The 25517-nt window shown below is 41.3% G+C and overlaps 2 protein-coding genes across 11 annotated transcripts in view; one reads left to right on the top strand and one right to left on the bottom strand.

Annotated features, from left to right (window-relative positions):
* sfi1 (SFI1 centrin binding protein) overlaps nt 1-6062 on the top strand; it is a 151414-nt gene extending 145352 nt beyond the window's left edge. For 4 of the 5 annotated variants that reach the window (XM_041202035.1, XM_041202037.1, XM_041202034.1 and 1 more), the window contains one exon: nt 5521-6062. In XM_041202035.1, coding sequence (XP_041057969.1) covers nt 5521-5628 — 108 coding nt within the window. In that variant the 3' untranslated portion in view covers nt 5629-6062. The remainder of the gene's footprint in view (nt 1-5520) is intronic. The other variant, XR_005944702.1, reaches the window with a different exon arrangement.
* Nucleotides 6063-9435: 3373 nt separating this feature from the next.
* The window catches only part of pisd (phosphatidylserine decarboxylase), a 185360-nt gene continuing 169278 nt past the window's right edge, over nt 9436-25517 (bottom strand). For 5 of the 6 annotated variants that reach the window (XM_041202521.1, XM_041202520.1, XM_041202522.1 and 2 more), the window contains 6 exons: nt 25296-25461; nt 19262-19498; nt 17803-17941; nt 15911-16057; nt 12858-13018; nt 9436-11167 (listed from right to left, as the gene is read on the bottom strand). In XM_041202521.1, the coding sequence (XP_041058455.1) occupies nt 10943-11167; nt 12858-13018; nt 15911-16057; nt 17803-17941; nt 19262-19498; nt 25296-25461 (1075 nt within the window). In that variant the 3' untranslated portion in view covers nt 9436-10942. The remainder of the gene's footprint in view (nt 11168-12857; nt 13019-15910; nt 16058-17802; nt 17942-19261; nt 19499-25295; nt 25462-25517) is intronic. The other variant, XM_041202519.1, reaches the window with a different exon arrangement.

The raw sequence follows: 25517 nt of genomic DNA, 5'->3' as shown, positions 1-25517 counted from the left end.
CGGCACAGACATGATGGGCTGAAGGACCTGTTTCTGTGCTGTATAACTCAGAGCTTGTGAGGGTGGTTAACTGATCTCCTCAGGTTTCTTCCAGAGCCTCCAGTTCTGCTTTTGTCACTTGGGAGGAAATGTCTTTGGTGTTCTGGTGAAAAAATTATTCAAATTTCATGCAAAAAACACAGACAAGGTCCTGCAATTAGCCTGTTGTAGTCCTAGGTTAAAGAGAAAGAGAATTAGAGATGAATTTTGGTTCACGTTCACTGTCCTTTGAGGCTGCCATGTTGGCAAGTCCCTATGTGTAGATATAGATTGAAGATGACAGTGTCCTTGGGGGATAGGCTTGGGCTACACGTTCTGCAGCACACCAGCTCTGAGGTACAGCTGGAACCTAGTGTCCACAGAGCTGTGTCTCAGCATGATGGCTGGGCTGGGTGTGGAGGAAGGTAGGAATAATTGGGAAATAGATTTCAGCCCTAGGTTTCATTTTCTGCATTGTTGTTCATTCTGTGCAGCGTAACTGTTTTTTGTTTTGCTGGTGACAGCTGGTTGTGATTGTCCTTCCTCTATAATGATGTATTCAGTTTTTAATCCACTGTCAATTGTTGGGATTTGCTCTAATCCCTGTCTGTTAATGCTTTCTGTGGGCGTGAGGGGGACACTGGGAGCAGGAGGGTTGGGCTCTGGTTTGAACCCTGTGCTCTGTTTCTGATCCAAGGTGGATTAGCTAGGCATGGAGAGCAAACTCCCTGCTGACTGGTGGCTTGGGAAGTGGTGGTGATGAAGGTATCTGTAGTCGTCATTCCCAGCACACGTTCCAGGCCAAATAGGAAAAAATCTATTCACAGTGGATAACCCTTTACCTCCCTGGCAGCCTCAGTTCCAGCAACAGTTGGCTTGTTTACATTTCTGTAACTAGTGCATCTTATTCTAGCACTGCAGGAACACAAGACACCAGGCAGCAAGAAATCCAACGGGCCTAGTTACTGAAGTGGCAGCATTGCAGTGAGGAAAGTGTGTCAGATTTGTCATGCTGAGGTGGCCTATCTGCAACGACTTGCAGTTGGCTCACAATTTTGGATAAAACAGGGCAGTTCTTGATGTCTTTTAGATGGCACCAGCTGGTTCACATAAGGGGGTTTTAACTTCCCTGCATATTCACAAGCCTGAACCTTGGAGGCAAAACCCTGCCAATGGATGGAAAGTTGTTTGAAACCTGGAAAAGAGGTTATTGAGTGCACATATGACCCTTCACGATGACAGAGATGCTGATGCAGTTGTATTGCAGCAGGTCACTCAGCATCCCCTTTGGATATTTAGCAAGTTGCTTTCCGTATCTCAATAATAAACTGCCTGCACTGAATCCTGTAGATGGAAGCCGCTCAAATAATTCACTCCATATTCAGCCTCTTCCAGAGACTGTGGGACTTAATCCAGGTTTGGGAAACATATTCTCCCGATGACACCTGATACTATATCACACGAAGCACCAGCTTTTTCCTAATTGAATCTTAGTGTTTGCCCACCATCATCCTAAGGACACTCAGTTTCTGCAGAAATTTTGGGTTAAAGTAGTTGGTATTGTTGCTGCACTCGGTTCCAAGTTGTGAACTCTTGCACTCAGGATCTGCATATAATGAAGAATTTGAGACATTAGGACAGGATCTTGATGACCATTCTGACAAGGTGGAATGTGTTGGTGAACAGTCCTGAGTCACTCCAGGGTGCTGTTTTATTACATGGGGGGGGTTTGGAGTCAGTCCCTCAAGTACTCCCTTTTGTTACAGGGTGTATCAAATCAATTTGATAAACAAACTAGCTCACCATTTCTTTGGATTCTCTAATCTAAGGCCTCCAATGAGAGAATGCACTTAGCGCTATACATTTACTAAATAATGTCTCTATTTGACAGATGGTGCTCTGATGGATCCATCTTGCTTGTTTCTGGATTCCTGCTAAAGGTTTCCCTTTTAGTCATCATACAGTGGTATCTTGTGTAAAGAATGCAGAATGAGGATATATAGTTCTTAACAGGATAGGTCTTGAATCCCCCATAAATAGTGCTCTCTTCTGCCATCATCTTGTGCCTTGTGACAGGAAGGGACAAAATGTACAAATGTAAAAACAGCAGCAGCAAATAGGATCAAAGGGGGAAAAATAGTAAAAGGCAAAGTTAATGGCTCTTTACTTAAGTGCACGTAGTATTTAAAACAAAATAAATGAATTAATGGCACAAATAGAGGTTAATAGGTATGATCTTATAGCCATTATGGAGACGTGGTCACAAAGAAATCAAAGCTAGGAACTAAATATCCAGGGGTATGTGACTTTTTGAAAGGGTGATGGGGTAGCTTTGTTAGCATGAGATGGAATAAATACGATAGCAAGAAATGATCTTGGATCAGAAGAAGTAGAATCCAAATGGGTAGGGGTAAGAAATAACATGAGGAAGACAACACTGGTGGGAGTAGTCTACAGGCCCCTTAACAGAGACACAGAGAATAAATCATGAGATAATGAGTGCATGTAAAAAACACAGTACATTATGCATGGGTGACTTTAATCTTCATGTAGATTGAAAAAATCAAATTGGCAGAGGTAGCCACGAGGAAGAATTCATGGAGTATTCCAGACAGTTTGCTAGAACAATATGTTGTGGATCCAACCAGGGATCAGGCTGTTTTGGATCTGGTAATGTGTAATGAAGCAGGTTTAATTAATGATCTCAGAGTAAAAGATCCCCTAGGAAACAGTGACTATAACATGGTAGAATTTAGCATTCAGTTTGAGAGTGAGAAACTTGGGTTGGAAACAATTGTGTTAAATTTAAACAAGGGTAATTACAAAAGAATGAGGGCAGAGTTGGCTGGAGTGGACTGGGAAAGAGGTTTAGCAGTAAAGACAGTTGATGAACAATGGCAGACGTTTAAGAAAATAGTTCATGACTCTCAACAAAGATATATCCCAGTGAGGAAGAAGGATTCTAGGAAGAGGATAAACCAAACATGGTTAACCAAGGAAGTTAAGGATAGTACCAAATTGAAAGATAAAACATGCAATGTGGCAAAGATTTAAAAAACAAAAGATGACAAAATAAACTTTGAGGGTAAACTAGCAAGTAATATAAAAACAGACAGGCCCCTTAGAGAATGAGGCTGGGGAAATAATAATGGAGAACCAGGAAATGGCAGAGGGGCTGAATAAATACTTTGCATCAGTCTTCACGGTAGAAGACATTAATAGCATTCCAAAAATATTAAATAATCAATTGTCAAAAGTGGGTGGGGGGAGCAATAATACAATAACTATCACTACAGAAAAAGTACAAGGCTAACTAATGGAGCAGAAAGCCGATAAATCCCCTGGACCTGATGGGTTGCATCCTAGGATATTAAAGGAAGTAGCTACAGAGATAATGGATGCACTGGTAATAATCTTCCAAGAATCCTTAGATTCTGAAAAGCTGCCAACCGTTATTCAAAAACAGAGGGAGACAGTATAATTATAGGCCAGTTAGCTTAACATCTGTCATTGGGAAAATGTTAGAGTCTATTGTAAAGGATGTAATAGCAGAACATTTAGAAATGCATAATATAATCAAGCAGAGTCAGCATTGCTTCATGAAGGGGAAATTGTGCCTGACAAGTTTATTAGAATTCTTTGAGGAGGTAACAAGCAGGATAGATAAAGGGGAACCAATAGATGTAATATATTTTGATTTCCAAAAGGCGTTCGATAAGGTACCGCATGTAAGGCTATTTAATAAGAGCCCATGGTGTTGGGGGTAGTATATTAGCATGGGTAGAGGATTGATTAATAGAAGACAGAGAGTTGGGATAAGGGGGGCATTTTCAGGATGGCAACCTGTAACTAGGGGAATGCCACAGGGATCAGTGCTGGGACCACAATTATTTACAATATATATTAATGACTTGGATGAGGGAAGTGAATGTACTATCGCTATGTTTGCATATGACACAAAAATAGGCAAGCGGTGAGGATGACACAAAGCGTCTACAGAGAGATATAGATAGGTTAAGTGAGTGGGCAAAAACTTGGCAGATGGAGTATAATGTGGGAAAATATGAGGTTATCACTTTGGCAGGAAGAATAGAGGAGCTGACTATTATTTAAATGGAGAAAGACTGCAGAAAGCTGCAGCACATGGGTTTGGGGGTCCTCGTGCGTGAATCACAAAAAGCTAGCATACAAGTTCAGGTATTAGGGAAGGCAAATGGAATGGAGAATAAAAATAAGGAAGTCTTGCTAAAACTAAACAGAATACTGTGAACAGTTTTAGTCCCCTTAATTAAGGAAAGATATACTGGCATTGGAGGAAGTCCAGAGAAGGTTCACTCGGTTGATCCCGGGTATAGAGGGATTTTCTTATGAGGAGAGGTTGAGTAGGTTGGGCCTGTACTCATTGGAGTTTAGAAGAATGAGCGGTGACCTTATTGAAACATATGATTCTTAGGGGGCTTGACAGGGTCAATGCTGAGAGGCTGTTACCCCTTGTGGGGGAGTCTAGGACCAGAGGACATAATCTCAGAGTAAGGGATTGCCCATTTAAGCCAGAGATGAGGAGGAATTTCTTCTCAGAGTAGTCAATCTGTGGAATTCTTTACTGCAGAGGCTGAGTCATTGTATGTTCGAGGCTGAGACAGTCAGATTTTTAATCAGAGGGAAAGGCAGGAAAGTGGAGTTGAGGATTCAGATCAGCCATGATTTCATTGAATGGCAGAGCAGACTCGATGGGCCGAATGGGCTACTTTTGCTCCTGTGTCTTATGAATTTTTTGGTTGGTGGTTTTGACAAGCCTTGGGTGAAGAATGAACTGGCATTTTACCATGTGTCTATGATGCAGGAGCAGGTACTACCTGCAATCTTACGTCAAAATATCATCCAAGGAGCGTGACGTATGGTTTCCTCAATGAATCCAAGGCTAGATTAACATACATTATTCAATGAGTGAGAGCTCATATGCTTCATATATCGATCTTTGTATTTATTTAAGTTTGTTTGTTACATGGCTGACTTAAAATACTGATATATTTGATGTTTCTGATTGAAATTGTGTAAAATATGAGTGAATGGGGAAGTTTTGGTTTTACTTTTAGTTAACATTTATATGCTGTCCATCATTTAACGAGTGAGAGACCATCACATGCTATGCTGGCACATAGAAGTTGCAGGGTTATGGCCACTGGGATTTGACTAACTTCCTCTTCCTTTAGCTCATGGAAGGAATCACAGACAAAAACCCAGTCTTGTGTGTCACCATTTTGCAAATGAACCAACGTGGAGTTGGGAAAATTACTGGTTTCCAACTGCTTGGTATGGCAGAGCTGCTGTAATAGTCTGACTACTTTCATCCAAGCATTTGTGATGCAGATCTGAGTGTGCGAATTTCCTGCTTTTGATAATTTTAATAAACATACTACAAGTATTTAGGATAGAATGATAGTTTCACAGTTAACTCTAGTGTGGGGACCTTATAACAAATGTTTGTGTGTTCATTTTTAGCTGGAGCTGGATATTGAAAAGCTTTCGAAGAAGCTGAGCAATGATGTACCTTATATACAGGGTCAACTTGCCAGAGTGCAGGAGATCCGGAAAATCCTGACCATCTGAGAACATTCCCTACTTTTGCCTCTGCTGTCTCCGAAAAGCCTGGTCCATGTGATAACAGAAATAGTGCTTTCCCCTGGCAGAAGATCTTGCATGCTGAATCTAATTCAGCCTGCAAAGGATGGGAACTGGGTTAAACTTTGACCTTGTGATGCAAAAACAATCGAAGAAGCAAATTCTGTGTCTATGAAAGGTTTCCAATAGTCTTCACACAATATGATAAAAGATGGTGGCCTCTCCATGGACATTCATGAGGCTGTATGCACAGTGCTGACAATTTTGACTTTTCCAGGTTTTGTCAATTAATAGCAGAAGCCTGTACTTTAGACAGTTAGTTGTAACTACATTTTGTAGGATAATGTGTGTATGTAATCATGTAAAGCTAATGTAAATGCATTCCAAAAAAGATTATTAAAACTTAAAGTCTGCAGTTTAAACCATTCCTTATTCTTCTCAACCTGCATAATTTACCACACTGCCTTTCCATCAAATTATAGCTATAGAATTGCCTGCATTAGTTTCTCTTCCCATCCTTCAGAATTACCTATGGAGTCCTCAAGATCTATGCTTTGGCCTCCTCTTATTTCTCATCTACCTATTGTCTCTTCAGACATTGAAACATGTCAGGTTCCACAGGTACACTTAACATTCACATTTGTCTCACTGCTGTCCAACATTCAGCAATTGGAGCACAAATTTTGGAAAACTGAAGCCATTGTCTTTAATCCTTGCTACAAACTCTGTTCCCTCTCCTTAGCCATTGTCCAAAGCTGAGACAGATCATGTGCAACTGTCACATTTGACCCCAAGTTGAGCTGCATGCTAACTTTGTTTCTTGTATGAGGCTAATTTCTCTAAACACCAACATTTAGAAGTCTGTTACCATTTACAAAAATACTTTCTATTCTTCCCACCAAAGTGAATATCACATTTACCCACATTAATACCACCTTCTTGCCAACTCACTTAACCTATCTATATCCTCACAGCTAACATTTCCACCTAGCTTTGTATTAACAAACACGGATACATTACGTCCTTTCACTTAAGTCATTAATATAGATTCTAGGTTCCACACCCTACTAGTTACAGCCTACCAATTAATGCCCTATTCCGCTTTGACTATTACCAACCCCTAGTGTCCTTATGTAGCACCTTGTGAAATGTCTTCTCGAAATCCAAATATACCACATCCATTGGTTTATCAACCCTCTTAGTAACACCCTCAAAACTAAAATTTGTCAAATTATTTTTCTTTCATAAAACCGTATTGGCTCTGCCTTATCGTATGATTTTCTACTTCCTTGCTAACACCACTTTCATAATGGACTGTCAGCAGTTTCCCAACAACTTATATCAAACTAACTGGTCTGTAATTCCGTTTTCTCTCTCCCTCCTTTGAATAGCAGTGTTACATTTGCTACCTTCTAGTCGGCTGGGTCTATTCTAGCATCTGGGGAATTTTAGTTCATAACCAGTGCGTTCAATTTCTAGTCACCTCTTTTGGGACTTTAGGATTTAGACCATCAGGTATGGGAATCTGAGCTTTTAGTCTCATTTGTACTTTTATTTTCTAGTGATATTAAGTTCCTCAGTACCCCACTATTTTTGCTATGCTCGTTGCATCTTCTACTGTGAAGCCAGATTAAACAATGTATATAACGTTTATACCATTTCCATATTCCCCAGCTTCTAAGGGACCAATGTTTACTTTTGCCACTCTTCATTTTTACATACTTGTAGATGATCTTACGGTTTTTAATATTCTTGGTTAGTTAGCTCTCCTATTTTTTTCCCTTATTGATTTTTTTGATCATCTGTTGGTTTCTACTATTTTTCATAACATAAGCCTCTCCTTTTAACTTAATATCCTTAATTTCTTTAGTAAGCAATGGATAGATTACTTTTCCCAATGAAATGTATTTGAGAATTCTGAATTATTTCTTTAAATATTTGCCACTGTAAATTTACCTTACCATACCTTTTATTCTATTCTCTAATCAACATTAGCTAACTTGCCACCCATACCTATGTAATTTAAGTTTAAGACTCTTGTTTTGGACTTAAGTTTGTCAAACTTAATATTGCTCATTAACCTTGTCTCATTACAAGATTTGAACTAGCCAAATGGGACCAGGACATATTGTTTGAAAAAATTATCTTAAACTACTGGAGGATGAATGTTGCATTGCCTTTGTTTTAAGCTCCTATTATTATTTGTTTAATACTTTGTGCGACAGTTAAGAGGGGGCCTCTAAACTACTCCCACCAGTATTTTCTGCTCCTAGTTATTCATTATTGCTACCTGTTCTGAATCTATGTACTCCCAAGCCAAGATCCTTTCTCACTACTGTCCTTATGTCATTTATTTTTAAATCAAGGCTATTCCTCCCCCCTTTTCCATTCTGCCTATCTTTTTGAAATGTCAAGCACCTTAGTCACTTCACAATCAAATTTTGCTTTATAACAATAAAATATCCCCAAGACAATTCAATTGTTAAAAAGGCTCTATAAAAATACAAGTTGTTGATCCAGAGATGAGCTTCTACCACATATCTGCTCCACTTCCAACAACACCTATATCATCACCCAACTCTGAACCTACCTCAATTCATCTGCTGCCAAATGGCTGCAACAAAACTTCATTCATTGGTGTAGACATGTTTTCTGGTAACACAATGTTCTCCTGGTTAAACTTCTAGCTTTGGTCCAATAAAAACATGTGCTCTTCCAAAACTCTGCTGCCTACATCTCAACTTCCATCAAGTCCCATTCACCTGTGCTCACTGAGCTACACTGGCTCTTTATCTGGCAATATTTAACTTAAATCCTCATCCCTGTTTTCAAAAGCCTCCATTGCTTTGCCCTTAGCTATCTCTACAACCTGCTGCAGCCAGACAATTCTTTGTGATGTTCCAACTCTGCACATCCCCAATTTTAAATGCTACATCATTGGCAGCCTCTGGGTGGCTCAAGGTTCCTTTGACAGCACCTTCCAAAGCCGTGACCTCTATCATCTAGAAGGATAAAGGCAGTGAATGCATGGGAACACCACACATCATCCTGAATTGGAAATATATTGCTGTTCCCAGGTCAAAATCCTGGAACTCTGCCCCTAACAGCACTTTGGATGTACCTACACCACATGGACTGCAGTGGTTCAAGGCGATGGCTCAGCACCACTCTCTCAAGGGCAATAAAAATGCTGGCCTAGCCAGCGACACCCACATGAAAGAAAAAATAGCCATGCCTTCCAGCTGCATAGGGCCTAAAGCTCTGAAATTCCCTTCCTAAACCATTTTACCTGTTTCCCCTTTAAGATGTTGCTTAAAATCTACATTAATATCTCCTGGGGCTCAGTGTCAAATTTTGATTGACAAAGGCTCTTATGAAGTGCCTTGGGATGTTTTGCTATGTTAATGGCACTGGCTTTCACAATGAAAGGCAAAACAGCCATAAGCACTAAAATCTCAAACAGTGGGCTCTTTGCTCTGGGTCTGAGCTTAAAGAATCAAGGCTAATTCTAATCCATACTGAGAACATAGTAAGGGGACAGGAGAGAGAGAAATATGTTAGTATTTCCATTCCCCACTGGAACATATGCAGTTGGATATAATAAAGCATTGTAAGGTGGATCAATACACCAGCCTGGGATCCTGGATAGAAACCAACATACAGGAAGCAACACAAACAGTATTCTCGTGCTGCATTGAGGTCAGGTATGATTTCAAACCAAATCTGTGCGACTGATTCTTGAAAGTGCAACTGTGAGAAAGTTTTAAAATAAACTTCAAGGAAATCAGTGAAAAATTCTTGTGAAATACTAGAATTTTATTTTATTTTTTTCATTGGCCACTGTGGCAGCTTTCACTGCTCCACATGAAAATCAAACTGCAGTGAATAATAAACACTTTGAACCAGGTACTCTTGATGCAACCACACAAAAGAAACAGATCACAAAAATATGACTGACTGGCACAATTAAATTAAAAACCTTGTTCCTCGTCATAATGCTGCAGATAAGTGATACCTCCTTTCTCTCTCTCTCTCTTTCACACACAGACACACACACACATAATCTGTGAAAGAAAATCAGGAAAGTGGTCTCAGGTTCCAAAAAGAGATTTCAGAGTTTGTTATGGCTACTGCTTTAGGACTTTAACAGATAAATGGACAGAGATCCTCAGAACACATGGTGGGTGAAGAGAAAGTCACAGAACCCAACAGGCATCGTGAACCAGTGGCCGCTGCTCATCAACTGTGAGCTTGGTAGTGCGTTGCTGTGGAACAAAGTGCTTGAATAAATTATCAACAAAATAAGCATTTGTCTGTGTGACCACCAACCACCTCTCCAGTTACCCCCCTCATGGCTCTTGTACATGATATGTATCAAGTAATGGACAGTGTAGGAAATAAGGTTCCTTAGACTTTTCCATTGCATAGACATAATTACAGAATCAACAGTGAACTTGTAAAAAATATAAACTCGTTTGCATCATTTAGATGTTGTCAAAACCCATTCAGTATCCACTTCTATACAATATCAGGTGACCTGTTTTTACATCTTGCACCAAACTTTATTTCCCTTTCCCTCACTTGTTCACTAAAACAGCTGAAGAGAATCAATGTCTGAGTTAAAGCTTAAACCAAAACGGAACAGCCAAGTTTTAGCATTTCACCCCTTGATTCTAGAAAAACACACCCACATTAACCAAAAATCAGCAATCAGCTGCAGTAAGTTTTGGTATAGTCATTAAATTTATTTTCTCTGAAATGTAATTTGATGAGAAACTGCATTGATTTTTTTTTTTTAGTATATAAAAATACTGCATTAACTAAAAGTTAGAATGACCCACTGGTTCACCTGCATGGAGCTACTCAGCAAATATTCAAGCATCACCAGCTCCTGCAAAAGTTTATCGGAATCCCCTGCCACTCCCATTTAGACCAGGGCTCTCAAATTCAGCCCATCTTTCAAAGTCCTGTTAACCCTGGTGACCTGCCAGGTTCTCCCTTTGCATGGAGAGGGTATGGCACTGCACATGCTCTGAAAGTCCTATCCTCCCATCAGCTTCCTTTATAAAGGAGCAACTGAGTCAGGTCAGTACATCTTTCAAGAGAATCCATAGTGCCAGTAGTGGTAGAGCTGGTCCCTTATATGGAGGCAATGGGAGATGCTTCTGCAGTAATGACGAGAGGAGGAGCAGCAACAAGAATTAAAACCACATTCAGTAATGGCCATTTTTCACTATTCCTTAGTCCAAACTCACTCCTCGTTGCTCCCATCCAATTTGAGATGCCATCGATGATAATTCTATTAGATGGACCCCAGGGCCTCGCCAAACCTGATCTTCTGTCCAGGTTTAAGGTTAAAGGTGAAGTCTTTTGGTGCCTCGAAGATGAGAACAATGGTGGAGCCCAAGTTGAACTCGCCCAGGTGCTCGCCCTTTCGCATGGTAATCCCTTCTTTGTTGTTGTTTGTAACAAAGCTGAAGTCATTGTAAGAACCCTTCATGTAGCGGGGACTGTTGGTGTGCAGGTCCTTTACAAGACAAATGACACAGTAAAAATTCTCTTCTTCAGCAAAGATGCTTAACAGTGACAATTAAGAGTAAAAAAAACACTACCGCATTTTCATTTAAATCCCAGATTGACTATGAGCAACCATTGTGCTACAGGATTTTATACATCAGAAGCAGAGCTCAAGTGGGGTGATGGTGATGATTTCCAGCTTTGTACTAGAGCCTAAAGCAGCCACTGTGAGTTGAATGTCTGTTACAGGAAACAACTGATTTTCCTACTACTGAACCCAAAGGAAAATAGACTGAGTTCCTGACAGGTTCTATCTGACGCTCCAATCACATCTCACACCCACCGCCCCCAAATCCCCATCCTCAAGGTTTGACTTACTGCAGATGAAACAGCATCAAAAAATGAACAGATCTACGTCAAGGAAAAAGGCTGACTAAACACAAATGAATTAAGTTATCAAAATGAATGAATAGAGGTAATGAAATTGGAATAATGAAAAGCAATAGGCAAAAAGGAGGCATTAGAGGAATCTGCTGATATTAATTGCAGATTTTTTAAAGTTCACTTGTGGTGTTAATGATCACTAACTCATTAGCTAACTTTTGAAATCAGTGTGGTAAGAGTAGGAACCCTGCATGTCACAAAGATTGTTCATTTTAAAGGAACTTAAGTCTAAATGTGTTCAATGCTGGGCACCGCACCACTAATAATATGTAGAAACACCAGAAAGCATAAAAATGTTGATTCCAATTGAAAAGTGTAAACGATGATTAAAGTGGAATCCTCGGTGAGGTATGTAAAACATTAAACTGCACAACAAAATCCATATTACTACTTCAGGAAACAGGATCAGAGAGAATTTACAGCGTAGTAATAGAGACAAAGATGTCAAGAATTGTCAAAATGTAGACGAGGTACTAGACCGATACATTTCAATGGGTGAGTTAAGATTTTTGGAGGAATGGGCTTTGATGGGAGAATTAGATTATCAGAGAGGTGAGTTTAATGGAATCGTTTTCTTTCTTGTTCCAAACTGTTTTTCTGAGAATATTAATGATCAATGTTTCCACACTAAAACACAGAAACAGAAAGACCCAAGTTTAATGATATTCATTGTGTCCAGGTCAGATTTTCTGCAACCCATTTCAAAAAAAAAGCTGCTCTCTATCCAAACTTAGAGAGGTGGCAGAATAGTAATTGTTCCAGAAAATGAAGGCTTAGTGATCAAGTCTGACTGGGGCAGCAAGCTACTGTATAGTTCAGGTGATTTCCTTATCGCTCATGCTGAGCAGAAGTTCGACGCTCCATTGAAGATGTCGGGGAAGGGAGAAAGGGAGAATAAGGAATATATTCATTCATTTTGATTTCAATTAATACTATGCATTTTACGAACTCTTTGTTCCAAGAATGGTATGGAGATGAATTTCCGATGTATGGATTGCCAATTTATAGCTGTACACGGGTCAAGGTTTTAGGCCCATATACACACACACAATATCCTTCATGCACATCAGTTCTCCCATCACCATCAGACCAGTTCTTAAACTAAATAATTGGAAGCAGTGGAATTAAGTGCAACTCCTTGATTACCAGAACACACCCACCCACAGTGGCAGCACCAAGCTGGAAATCACATACTGAGCTAGACTTAAAAAATTAAAAACATTCACCTTCCTTCTATACATATCCACAGTACTTACATTGTCAAAGTAAATGCGAATAGATCCAACATTTGTGGCACCGACTGCAGTGAGTGAGAAGAAGCCGTGTGTCCATTCTCCAGCTAGGACAACACGCTCATTGTGACAGAAGAGCTCCTTAATCCAACGTGCTACACCAGGATTAACCGACATAAGGGAGCCTGAATAAAGGCAAGGGGACAGATCAGAACAATCCTCTCAAAATAGACAAACTGGTTTTATTAAAAGGACCTTTCTACTGCTGTCTGATATTTAAACACAAACAATATTGTAGTTTTTGTACACCCTTCAACATGCTAATATAGTGGTAACCACACACACAAGGCACAGTGACCCAACACATCAGTCTCCCTCCATTTAGCAGTAAATAGTAAATTACAATGTGCAATCCTGCTGTCCTATCTGAATATACAATCTTACAGCAATGGAGGCCATTTGACCCACTGTACATCAGTTAGCCAATCATACTCACTCCCCTGCCATTTCCCCATAGCTCAGAGTATGTTTCCTTTTTAAGCATTCATCTAACTTCCTTTTGAAAGTTATGAACCTTCATCTATCCTTTCAGGCAAGATAGTTCAGATCATAATTCCTTACATGAAAACAAAAATTCTCAACTCCCCTCTAGACCCTTTCCAAATTTTCTTAAAGCTGTGTCCTCTGGTTACTAATTCCATCAGTGGGAACAATTTGTTTCTTCTTTACTCCAATAGGCCCCTTCATTTTGAACATCTTTATTAATCTCCCCTTAACCTTTCCTACTCCAAGAACAGCCACAGCTTCACCCATTTCTTCACATAACTGAATCCCTCAAAACCTATCATTCTAATGCTCAAACTGAAAATCTCCACAAATATTTTCCTTTGAGTTTTGCGTCAAGTTGAGTGAGAGGAGAGTGGAGAATCATACAAGTTATTTTTGGCCTCATTTGTCCCTCCTCCTCTTACTGTGACACAGATTTAAATATAGAATCCAGTGAGCTAGCTGATGCTTCATGACCTGATCATCAGCAGCTTTGTGAATCCTATTTAGAGATTATGTAATGAAAAGAACTCTCTGTACTGCTGTCAATCTGTGCAGAAAACAGTTCTATTTTGGCAGCTTCCTACCATCCAAGAGTTTGCACAAATACTAAATACACTTTGAGTGAAACTTTCCTTAAATCAACCTCATTCACATTCTTCTCAAGTAAGAGTCATCTTTATAAGGTGACTCTATACCAGAAGCAGGCACAGGAAAGCTGGAGACCTTATTCTGATCAAATATCAGTTATTTGACATTTGTACACAGTGCAATGCTAAACTGGGCTGATGTACCCCAGCATATTGTAATAGGACCCACAACACTGGCTTCTCAGAAAGGTCTTCAGGAGGCTTGTGGTTCTTCCCACAGGCAGGGTGGGAAAAATCAGGCAAAGGGCTGAACAGCCTATCTTCTGTTCATACACTCCAGGGACTCTATCCCATACCAATTTAATTGGATCCAGAGTGGAACTGGCAGAGTCCCATAACAGATATGTTCTATGAAGTCACTCGAGACTATTCACAGATGAAGTTTCATGATGTTGCAGATCTGCATGGGTTACAGTATATAAGAACTGATCTGCACATTAAAACAAAGGCACAATGACAATGTGCCTCCATTGGACTTTTAAACCAGCATCCATTTTTGGTGGAAATTAGATTTGTCTGTAGCTCACACCTGGACCTAGTTTGATGTGAATCTTCAGGTTCAGGCCAGAAACAAGATAGTGTTAACTGTGAGAGTGACAGGCTTCTCTGAAGACCCAGCCAGTTAAGCCAATCATTTGCCATCAATAGGATTCTTGATTTAATCTCAGTGCAGTGATTTGTTAACTGGGTGATGGTAGGATGTCATAGTCTGATTCAGATTCCCAAGATTGGTAACAGTTCTCACTCCTCGCTGTTATCCAGTACTCGTGCTAGTACACAGGTTTGGACAATGGATAAAGATTCACAAAGAATGGCCAAACTGAGCCAGGTACAAGAGGGGGCTATACAAATATAGTCCAGCTAGGAGTAAGTGCCTTTCAGAGCTGTGTATGGAGAAAACTGGCAGAAAAGGGAACCGTCAACTTGGGTTGGAATAGACTAGACCCAGTGCTATAGAACAATTAGCTCAAGAGTTGGAATTAAAATCAGCTGTAGTGGGTAGGAACTTTCAAAAAAAAAATTCTTTTATTTGGTAACCCGACAATATATTCTGACTGTTCTTTTCTCGAAGGACAGTAACAGAAGTTGTAAATATACAATGGCAAGGGGCCAAGAGAGGAAGAGGAATAATGGATCAAGATTAAATATTAGGGTTATTTCCGGCTAGTACAGGCCACTCATATTTCAACCAAGAATGTTTGTAGGCTAACCTGTAGTTCCTGACAAAGAGCTGTGAATGACGATGTGAATCATGTATTGCTTCTCCCCTCATTGCTTCCATCTCACCATTTCTTGGTTAGAACAGGTTAGTTCCACTTTATTTCTTCACAATACTTACTTTATTCGCCGCCAGGCAACATCATGCACTGGCAACATTAAAACTTTAACCTCCTTTGGGGCCAAGCACCGAGATGTTGGTGATGGGGAATGAAACACCTTTCAGTTCGGACATTCATTGCCAGCTCCACGAACTCTCCCACATCAGACATAGCACGGCAGGATGCAAAGTAAAACTCCCTTCTTCTCTGTTCCAACAATATTCTTCAATCTTAATCTCAGAAAAACATGCACTACTGCATCAATCTGAGGCATTTGCCTCTGTATCCAAAATTCCAAAGTGACCTTTTTAATTGTGGCCAAATTGAAGAGTTTGTGCCATCAACCTTGGCAATCTACATATCATCATTCAGTCCAGTTAGAACCCTTTACAGCCAGTAGCTGGGGGAAACTTTCAGCCCATCAATCTGGGTGCAATTTGAACCCAGGTCCCAAGCGTGAAAGGCCAGAGTTCAATCCACTGCTCAATAAAATCTGTTGGAGATTCAGTCTGAATTAACAAAGGGCTTGATTCTGTTTCAAAGCAAACAGTAAAACTCTTACCTGGAAAATGGCGCCTGTGTGCAACTCTCCAATCAGCTGGTGAATGAAAACAGTGATAATCTCCAGGTGCCAAATAAATAACACAGTGATATAGGTCATTGCCCTCCCTTGTCACCAGGTGGTCCTGGAAAGTTGTCTCACTTTTATCTGCAGGATTACAACAAATTACGCAGCAAGTTGTGGATTAGAATAAGATTCTGCTACAAAATAGCTCTACACATTAGACTTCATAGTAAACAGCTGATGTGGCCTAAATGGAATTTTGCTGCAGTTCAACTGCTTTACAAAGCCCTGTCCAAGTATGTTAGAGATGTTTTCAGATTGCAATTCGGAAGGACTGACCTGACTTTGTATTTTATTTACAGGCAGTGCTCGGAGGGAGCACAATGTGAGCACGAGGTTGGTAAAGTTCAATACGATATCTGAAGGAGGAATCAGGAATCCTCAAGCAACTTTCTTTGGTCCTGCCTCCTCCTCATTTACATGATACCCTTAGACACATCTGACTCCACCCTCATGGAGTCAGCTTCCATATACATACCAACAGAATCCAGCAGTACCTCTCCACCACCTCTGTGCTAACATGCATTCTTGGATGAGTTCCAACTTCCTCCAGCAAAACACTGGAAGACCAAAGTCATTGTCTTTGATCCTACCACATTTCTTTATCCCTCTTCCCTCAGCACTTAAACCCCTTCATGACCCCATCTTACCCCATCTCTGTGATCGCCTCCAACTCGGTTATCCTCATCTCACCCCATCTCTATAACCATCCCCAGCTCCATTATCCCCATTACTTTGTTCCTGACTCTGCACAACCTTTCGCCCTGACCTTTAGTGGAGTCTTCACCAAACTAGATCTCACTTTCTGGAACTCCCTAAATTTCACATCTCAACTCTCTATTTTAAAGCTCCTCAATTCTATCTCTTTGACCAAGCTTTTGACCAATCCTGGCTCATCTGTGAAGCCCCTTGAAACATCTTCAGCATTAAAGACGACATACAGGTCCAAGCTGTTGTTATTGAATGAACTAATGTAAATACCTCCCGAAACCTATACAGGCACATACCGGGGAGATGGTGAATTAGTGGTAATTAGTAGTAATTCAAGGGCCCAGGCTAATGCTTTGGGGACATGGGTTCAAATCCCACCATGGCAGCTAGTGGAATTTAATCCCAACTAATAAATCTGGAATTGAAAGCTAGTCTCAGTAATGATGGCCATGAAACCATCATCAATTGTCATAAAAACCTATCTGGTTCTAGGGAAGGAAATCTGCCCTCCAGACCCAGTCTGGCCTTAACGTGACTCCAGGCCCATAGTAATGTGGTCACTCTTAACATCCCTCTGGAATGACCTAGAAAGCTACTCAGTTCGGGAGCAATTTGGGATCGGCAACAAATGCCGGTCTTCCCATGAAATTCATCCAACACAGAAAGAATGAATTCCAGAGGGCTGCCCATGACGTAAATTAAACATACCCTGCACTTTATTTTGCTGTGTTCCCTTTTACCTTGATTCTTGCCAGATACCTTACCCTATACACTGTCACTGACAGAAAGGATCATATTTACCATTACGCTAGTGATACAGTTTAATAGGTAATTTGTACACGCACTCATCCCCAATCTGTGCACACAGCTAAGATCCTTCCCACCTTTCACTCCTGAAAGAACAACCGCCCCCCCCCCCCCATTATTCAGCTGCATGGAAGCATTATTTTCCTACACAAAGGCATTTAAAATATAATTCAGGGAGGCCTGCCCACAAAGCTCCATTCACACAACTGTGAATCAGTTCTGTACTGTAAATTGCACCAGTGCTGACTGAAGCTTTTAGAAACTGTCTGAAAACAAATCAACCCAATCCAGTGTTGAGGAAGTGAACTTACTGTTGCTGATCTCAAGGTGCTCTGACCAGGTCTGTGGGCCCAGGAAAGTCTCCAGTGAGTAAGTCACACCCTTCACTTGCTCCACCTCACAGTTCTTCACTCTCCCAAAATGTAAGATCTTTCCATCAGAAGGACTGATCTACAAAATAGCAATGAAGAGAAAGGCCATCAGTACATGATTCCCCAATGCTGCTAGGTCAGTTACAGCCAAGACACATTCGCCATACACACAATGTTTAAACTGCCCATAGCATGGGATATATAGGTGACCATTGCACTGCTCTCACAACGGGTGGAATAACTAAGGCTTTAAGGGCTGTGGCTGAATATGGAGGAAATCCTGGGCAGGATCTGATGCATCCATCATGACTCTGTTGCATTGTGCTATCACAGTGAACATTAGGAAAAACAAAGTTGCTGCACGGGCTGTCGCACTGACTCCCTTGTCTGCTCCTTCCCTGATGTAACAGGAAGCCCTTTATCTTCATTCTCTGATGCTTCATTTACTAAGGCATGTATAGATATCCTAGGAGGAGGAAAGGTCTCCTGTTACTTCAATAAACTTATTCCAATTTTAATAAAAATTGACACCTGGTGTGGTAACACATTCCCTGAAGTTTGCTGCTAACCCATCACTGCTAGATTAACTCTGGTTCTCTCCCCAGCTTATCAGAGCCTTCGACAGAACAGTCACTGACCTGAAATGTTAATTGTTTCTCTCTCTCCACAAATGCTGTCATTTACAGAACTTCCTGTGTTTATTTTAGATTTCCAGCAGTATTTTGTCCTTGTGCTGATACACTGGAAGCTGATGTGCTATTACTTTCTACTGTTATTAGAAGCAGCAACACTACATTTGAAGGTAGTGGTTCTGTGGTATTCAGCATAACAATAATACACCAAAATGAAACTGCATTTGCACCAAAGCACGAGTCAGCACCCTTCATGCCTTAGCATCAATTTGAATTGCATAAAACCAGGTGCAAGGCTCAAAATGGAACCACTGGGACCCTCCTGTAGATGTTTACCTTTGCTCAGGTAGAACAATATTGCACAGGTGGCCCTTTGGCATCTGTCAGCTCAGACAGCAATACGCTGGCAGAATTGGGGGAGTAGGGCGGGCGAAAGAGCAGTCTGTCATCACCCAACATACATTTGTTCTCCAGCAGGAGGCACTGGACAACAGTCAAGAGCAGGAATCCCAGCTGAACTCTTGTGCTTAGCCTCAGAGCACAGAGACTAGCTGTAAATTCTGCTCCTTGGGGATATGGATCTAAAATTCTCTTCAGAGAAACAATACAGGCCAGAAGGCTCAGGTGGACCAATGTGAATTATCCTCTAGGCAACTCAAATAAAAGGAAACATATCCAAAGTACAATTAGAACAAAGTACAAGGTTTTGTAACCTGGGTTGATTCTTTTTTGGCAAAATCTTCAGAACTGTATTGCAAAGTTCTTACCACACAATGAGAGTCGCTGACAGGACGTGCCTGTGGCTTTAGCTTTCTGCGAAAGAATTCACTGAGATTTCGGTAATGCTGCAAATCTTCCACTGCTGCTTCCTTCATATTAACTCCAAACGTCCATATGTACAAATTATAGACTGGCTTCCGCATCCAGGTGGGCAGCTCCACCTGATTCAGGCGACCCCATGCACGAGACAGCAGTCGGGTGGGAATAGTTTTATACAAGCCAACCTGCAAGAGCCAGAAGAGCAACATTTAAATGATTGATACCACCAGGGCTAGCGTTTTGAGTTAAGAGGGGCAACATGAACTGACTTTTATACACTGAAATCACCGAATATCACATGGCAAAATGGTACAAAGGCCCTCAAACATTTTCCAGGACACAATATGAGGTTTGAAACACATTTAAGAGGACGGAGTTACATCGGAAAGGCTGCTTTATGACCCACTAAAGGAATAATTTTGCTTGTAAACATACACACATTCCTCAATTGTCACATTGAATGGGTAAGTCTTACAGCCCTATTTTTCACATTATTTAAAATGTGTGAAATCTTTATTAGCAATAACAGCATACAGACTTTTAAAATTAATTTCAACACGTTAAGGTCAATTCCAAGTTCAAAGCTTGCAAAAATCTTATGAAGCAGCCCTCCAACGTCTCACACCAATTCATTTTTGGGTGCAACAAGTTTCATATTGCAAACTCCCAGGGAGCTGGCTGCAGCAGTTAGCTGCTTAAGGAAAACTGTTACTTAACTCCTGCTCCCCAGACACCATGACTGCCCAGCAGTGACTGAGGGCTTTGAGTCTTTAAAGGGAGCAAGCAAAAGAAGACCAGGCAATAGCTTTGACAAGATGGAGTTGCTCAAACCCCCTCCCTTTGGTTGGTCCAATGACATCAATTACATGGAAATCGAAATGTGGGTGGTGGATAGAGCCGGGGTTGAGTCTACATTCAGATCCACCTGACTACAGAAAGCCATGTCCTAGCAGAGGGGCAGATGTGGATAACTTCTGTTTAACTAAAACAACTGGAACCACTGGTTTTAATTATTAGCAAAAAAGTATATTTATATTGCACCTTAAACATAGTCAAACATCCCAAGGTCCTTGACAGGAGCTGATTCACAGATACCACATTTGACACCGAGTCAAGCAAAAAGATATTAGGACAGGTAACAAAGTTGGTCAAAGCAGTAGACTTTAAGGAGTGTTTTAAAAGAGAGGTGGAGAGGTTTAGGAAGGGAATTCCAGAGCTTAGGTCTCGAGAGCTACAGACATGGCCACCAATTAAAATCAGGCATGTGCGAGATGCCAGAATTGGAGGCACAGAGAGATTTTGGGTTTATAGAGTTGGAGAAAGTTAGAGAGATAGAGAGGGATGAGGCTATAGAGAGATTTAAAATCAAGAGTGAGAATTTTGAATCCCTGATGGTGCTGGGTCACAGCCAAACTGGTCAGCAAGCACAGGAGTGATGGAACACCTGGGCTTGCTGCAAATCAGGATACAGACAACAGAGCTTTTGGATGAGCTCAAATTGGCAGGGTAGAATCTGGGAGGCTGACCAGGAGAGCCTTGGAATTAGTTTTGCTTGCAGGGAACAAAGGCAAGGATGAGGGTTTTAGCAGCTGATGAGCTGAAGCAGGGGTTGATGTAACAAAGGAGGAAATAGGCAGCCTTGGTGACAACAAGGATATGGCTTCAGAAGCTCAGCTTGGGGTTAAATAGGACACAAAGGTCTCAAACAGTCCAAGTCAGCCCAAGACAGTTGTTGGGGAGGGGACAAATTTGATGGCTAGGGAATGGAGTTTGTGGTGAGGACCAAAGACAATGGCTTTGCTCCTCCCTTGATGGGACTAGAAGGAATTCCTGCTCAGCCAACACTGGATGTTGGATAAGCAGCGTGACAAGTCAGAGGGAGCAGACAGACGAAATGCTGAAGTATAGCTGGGTGTTGTCAACTTACACATGGATTCTGATGTGTTTTCACATGATGTCACCAAGGGACTGCATATAGATGGGAAATAGGGAGGGGGCTGAAGATAGACCCTTGGGGATCTAGAGGCAACAGTGGGGTGGTAAGAGAAGCAATTGCAGGAAATTCTCTATGACTGGATAGAAAGAAATGGAATCAGGCAAGGGCAGTCCCACACAGCAGCACAATGGAGGGAAGTGTTGCATGAAAGGCTGCAGACAGGTCAAAAAGGGATAGTTTATCACACTCAGAGGGCATAATTTGTAACTTTGATTAAGAGCAGTTTTGGTACAGTGGCAAGGACAGAAACCTAATTGGAGGGATTTGAACATGGAGTTCCGGCAATGATGGCACAGATTTGGGAGGCAACAACATGTTCAAGGACTTTAGAGAGGAAAGGGAGGCTGGAGGTGGAGTGCCTGTAGTGCAGTGAGGCAGGTTCCTTCACTTGCTTATGCCCCTAAACCAGGCAATAGCTTTGACAAGATGGAATTGCTCAATCCCCCTCCCTTTGGTTGGTCCAATGACGCCTGTGGGCTCCCTGTAGAGACTGAATCCTGGCAATCAAACTCTCAAAGCCCACACCTCCCAGTGCTGGTTGTGTTTATATTTTGTATTCACTATTGTGCTCCACTTGATATGTGTGGCCTACTGTTTTTAACGCTGCTGTCTCTAGTCAATAAATCCTAAAGCAGAACGCTGAAACCTGTTAGTTTCAGCATTGAGAAATACAAGTGGATTAATGGGAGTTTTATACATGGCCCCAGCATTGCATGTACACGTTATGTACTTGAGGAAGAAGGATTGATCACTCCTGCCCCTAAATGGAAAGTTACTGCTTCCTCTCCAGCCTCTTCCCAATCACCTTCCTCCTCAAAGGCAGAAGGTTGAATGACCACTGTGGCTCAGATCTAAAACTGGCAACTACCAGTGTCTAAACTGTACATGTCTTAAGTGTTAGTACAAATGTGTTGCTGCATCTGCATAAAGTCTATCATATGCTACAGAAGGTTCATTAAGCCAATTGACATGGTCTAAAGAAATCCTTCAGACTCATCTCGAGGATGAGTTTCCTCAATTAATGATTTGCCCCTGTTGTTACAGCCTCATTTTACATAAGGTTGCAGCTGCCTCCTCCTGTTACACAGCATCAGTACATAGTCACAAACAAGAAATAGGCCAATCAGCCCAGTTCCAGCAATTGCCCCCCACCCCACATGCAAATAGTCCGAAGCATATTTGCCCACCCGTTGTCAAATCTCTTTACCTTGTTTCCCATCAAATAGAATCTTGATGGTTCCTGTCTCAACCTCAAATCCTGAAAGTGAATTCCGCAACTCTCAATTCACTGTTTCTCCTGGCCTCTGTTCTAAATTTCCAACATTTCATCTTCTATTGCCCCTCGACTACTGAAATAGTCTAACTTCATCCACCGTCTCATCCTTTCACAATTTGAAACATCATCAGGTTGCTGTAATCTGTGTCAGAATCTACTGAGATCAGCATTTGGATGAGTGCTAAGCGTGACACTTCCTTAATTAAAGAGTTCCAACACTTCAGCCACTGTTTGTTCTGGAGTGATTCTGGTTCTGAAGTTGGAGGTTCACACACAGGGACCCCTCAAAATCAGCCACTCTATGCCTGATTGGAATAAGCTGGTGTATGGCACAGCCTGCAGTGAACAAGGTGGGCTTGTCATGTCACTTAGACTTAGCCAGCATCAGATAATATTATGAAGGCATTCAGTGCAGGTCTTGAAGCTGAATGATTTGCACTGGTTGAAGGCTGGGTTAAAATGGCTGGAGCCGAGTGCCAGTAGCTGGCATGAAAACAGAAACAAAGACCACGGTGCTCCAATCTTTCTGAAACTGACATTTTAATACTATACACATATTATCAACTTCTGAAAAACTTTAATTGGACAAAGAGCATCACGCAGAGCAAAAAAATAACAAACCCTTCCCGAGTGTGTACAGACAAGTGTTTGCTCATCAAAGGCGAGAGCCAAAAAATGAGGCCTGACATTCAAAGTGGAGAACAAGCAACAGATACAAATGACAGCACAAAGTTTGGAATTTCTAAAAAAAAGCTATTCTGAACAGATTGCCTTCTTTCTGTACAGCAATCCCTGATTGACATGATAGTTGCACACAATGTCACCCTCTCCACACTAATCCAAATGAAATTGAGTTCTGAAACAAAAACAGAAAATGCTGGAAAAACTCAGGTGTGGCGGCATTTGTGGAGAGAGAAACAGAGTTAACATTTTGAGTTCTTCAGAGCTCTGTGAAGAGGCATACGAACTCGAAATGTTAACTCTGTTTCTCGCTCCACAGATGCTGCCAGACCTGCTGAGTTTTTCCAGCATTTTCTGTTTTTGTTTCAGATTTCCAGCATCCACATATTTTGCTTCTATATATATGAAATTGAGTTCTGCTTTCCTTAGCAACATAGACTCCGATAGTGGGACAGGGCCTTTTTTGTACTGGCAGGAGGCAGTGTTACTAATCCCTCAGGGAAAATAATACTCGGACACTGTTTTGCTTATTGAAGTCCAACTAAAAGGAAGCTGCTGGGGCAAGTTTTAAAACCTTAACTTCCATTTATGCGGCATCTAACACAGGAGAAAGTCCTAAGGCACTTCACAAAGGCGTAATCAGTTGGAACTGACACTGAGATGACACTAGGAGGGTTAACTAAAGCTTGGTCAATACTTTAGGTTTTAGGCAGGGTCTTAAAAGTGGAAACAGGCAGAGAGGTTTAAAGGAGGGAATTCCTGAACTTTGTGACCACATAGCTGAAATAACAACCAAACAATAGTCCACTTGCCTCAAATTCTTAGCCTGCCTTGTTTCACCAGCTGAGCATTAAGGGCAGCATAAAAACTAGATTTCTGACCTACTCTTTCAATATAAACATTAACCCCTGCAAATGTGTTCCAATTCAGATCTTTCAAAAGATAAATAAAACCATCCTAAGTCTTGATTCGAATCAGGTTATGTTACCCCAGCAACAGAGCAACAGAACTAGATGGAAACTAACAGTCTGTTTGACATTCTAGTGAAGCTTATGCTGTTAGTGCTGACAGTGAGTAACCGTGCGCCTGAGCTGAGCTTATCCGAGCCAAGAATGCGGCGTTGGCACACAGTCAGCATCGTCATGTCTGCACAATGTAACGTTCCAAACTACGCCTCCCTGTTCTTTAGAAAGAGAAAATGGTCCGATTGCAATTTAAACCGAGCCACAGCTTCCAACCAATGATCTTACTTCCTTTACTTTGGCTTTTAATGCATATGTGCGCATCTATTTAGGAGCAGAAAGAAGCTGAATGATGGGAATGTTGAACCGCCCACTGGAGATGTGACCTCACTGCTCTTTAATGGCCATTCCAACAAGGCATTCACTGAATATCAAATTGAGGTTTAAATCCCACAGAGATGCAAATTTCTTATTATCAAAATTCCTTGTCTACAATGTGGGTGACAGATCTCTTACAAGGGAGTAGGCTGACAAAGTTAAGTTGATGTAAATGAATGATGTCAGTCATAAACAATGGTTTACATATATTGTGTGTCCTTCAAAGTAGCACCTCACAGCAGCATAATCAGGCAAAAACTGGCACTGACCCATGGAGGGAGAGATTAGGCTAGAGATCAGTTTTAAGGGATATCTCAAAGGAGGAGAAATGGAGGAGCGGTTTGAGGGAATTCCAAAGTCAGCTGATAGTACAGCCACCAATGGTAAGGTGGTGAGGGGGATTAGAGCCAGGGCTGAGGGATGCAGAATGCGCACGCGCACACACACACAGATCATTGCTCACTTTAAGTAAGTTTATTTTAACATACAGCTACCTAATTACCAACTTTGGGCCACATAACATAAACAGAGTGATCACACGCAATGTTTGGAGCAGCATAAATCACAGTACATAATTATACAGCAAGGGAATACATGGCAAGTTAAACAGCAGACAAACTCTGTATCCTGGGATTCGCATTCCCTCGCCACAACCCCAAACCCCAAACCCAGAAATATTATACACTTACCCTGCTTGTTGGCCGCCATCCTACTTTAGTAAGAGGCTTAAGGACACTAAATGGCAGGAAGAAATAGAGAAAAGACAGAGGCCAGGAACGGAGCTTGAGTGCAGGCTTGGACATACAGCTCAGCTGGCCTAACCTGCGTCGCAAAGCCAACTGGGGGAAATGCAACCTGTGGAATTATACATATTCAGCTGGTCAGGCAATGGAATAGCCCAAACATAACGC

The sequence above is a fragment of the Carcharodon carcharias genome, chromosome 13 (genome assembly GCF_017639515.1).
Source record: "Carcharodon carcharias isolate sCarCar2 chromosome 13, sCarCar2.pri, whole genome shotgun sequence".
NCBI classification, from domain to species: Eukaryota; Metazoa; Chordata; class Chondrichthyes; order Lamniformes; family Lamnidae; genus Carcharodon; species Carcharodon carcharias.
This window is presented reverse-complemented; position numbering and strand designations above follow the sequence as displayed.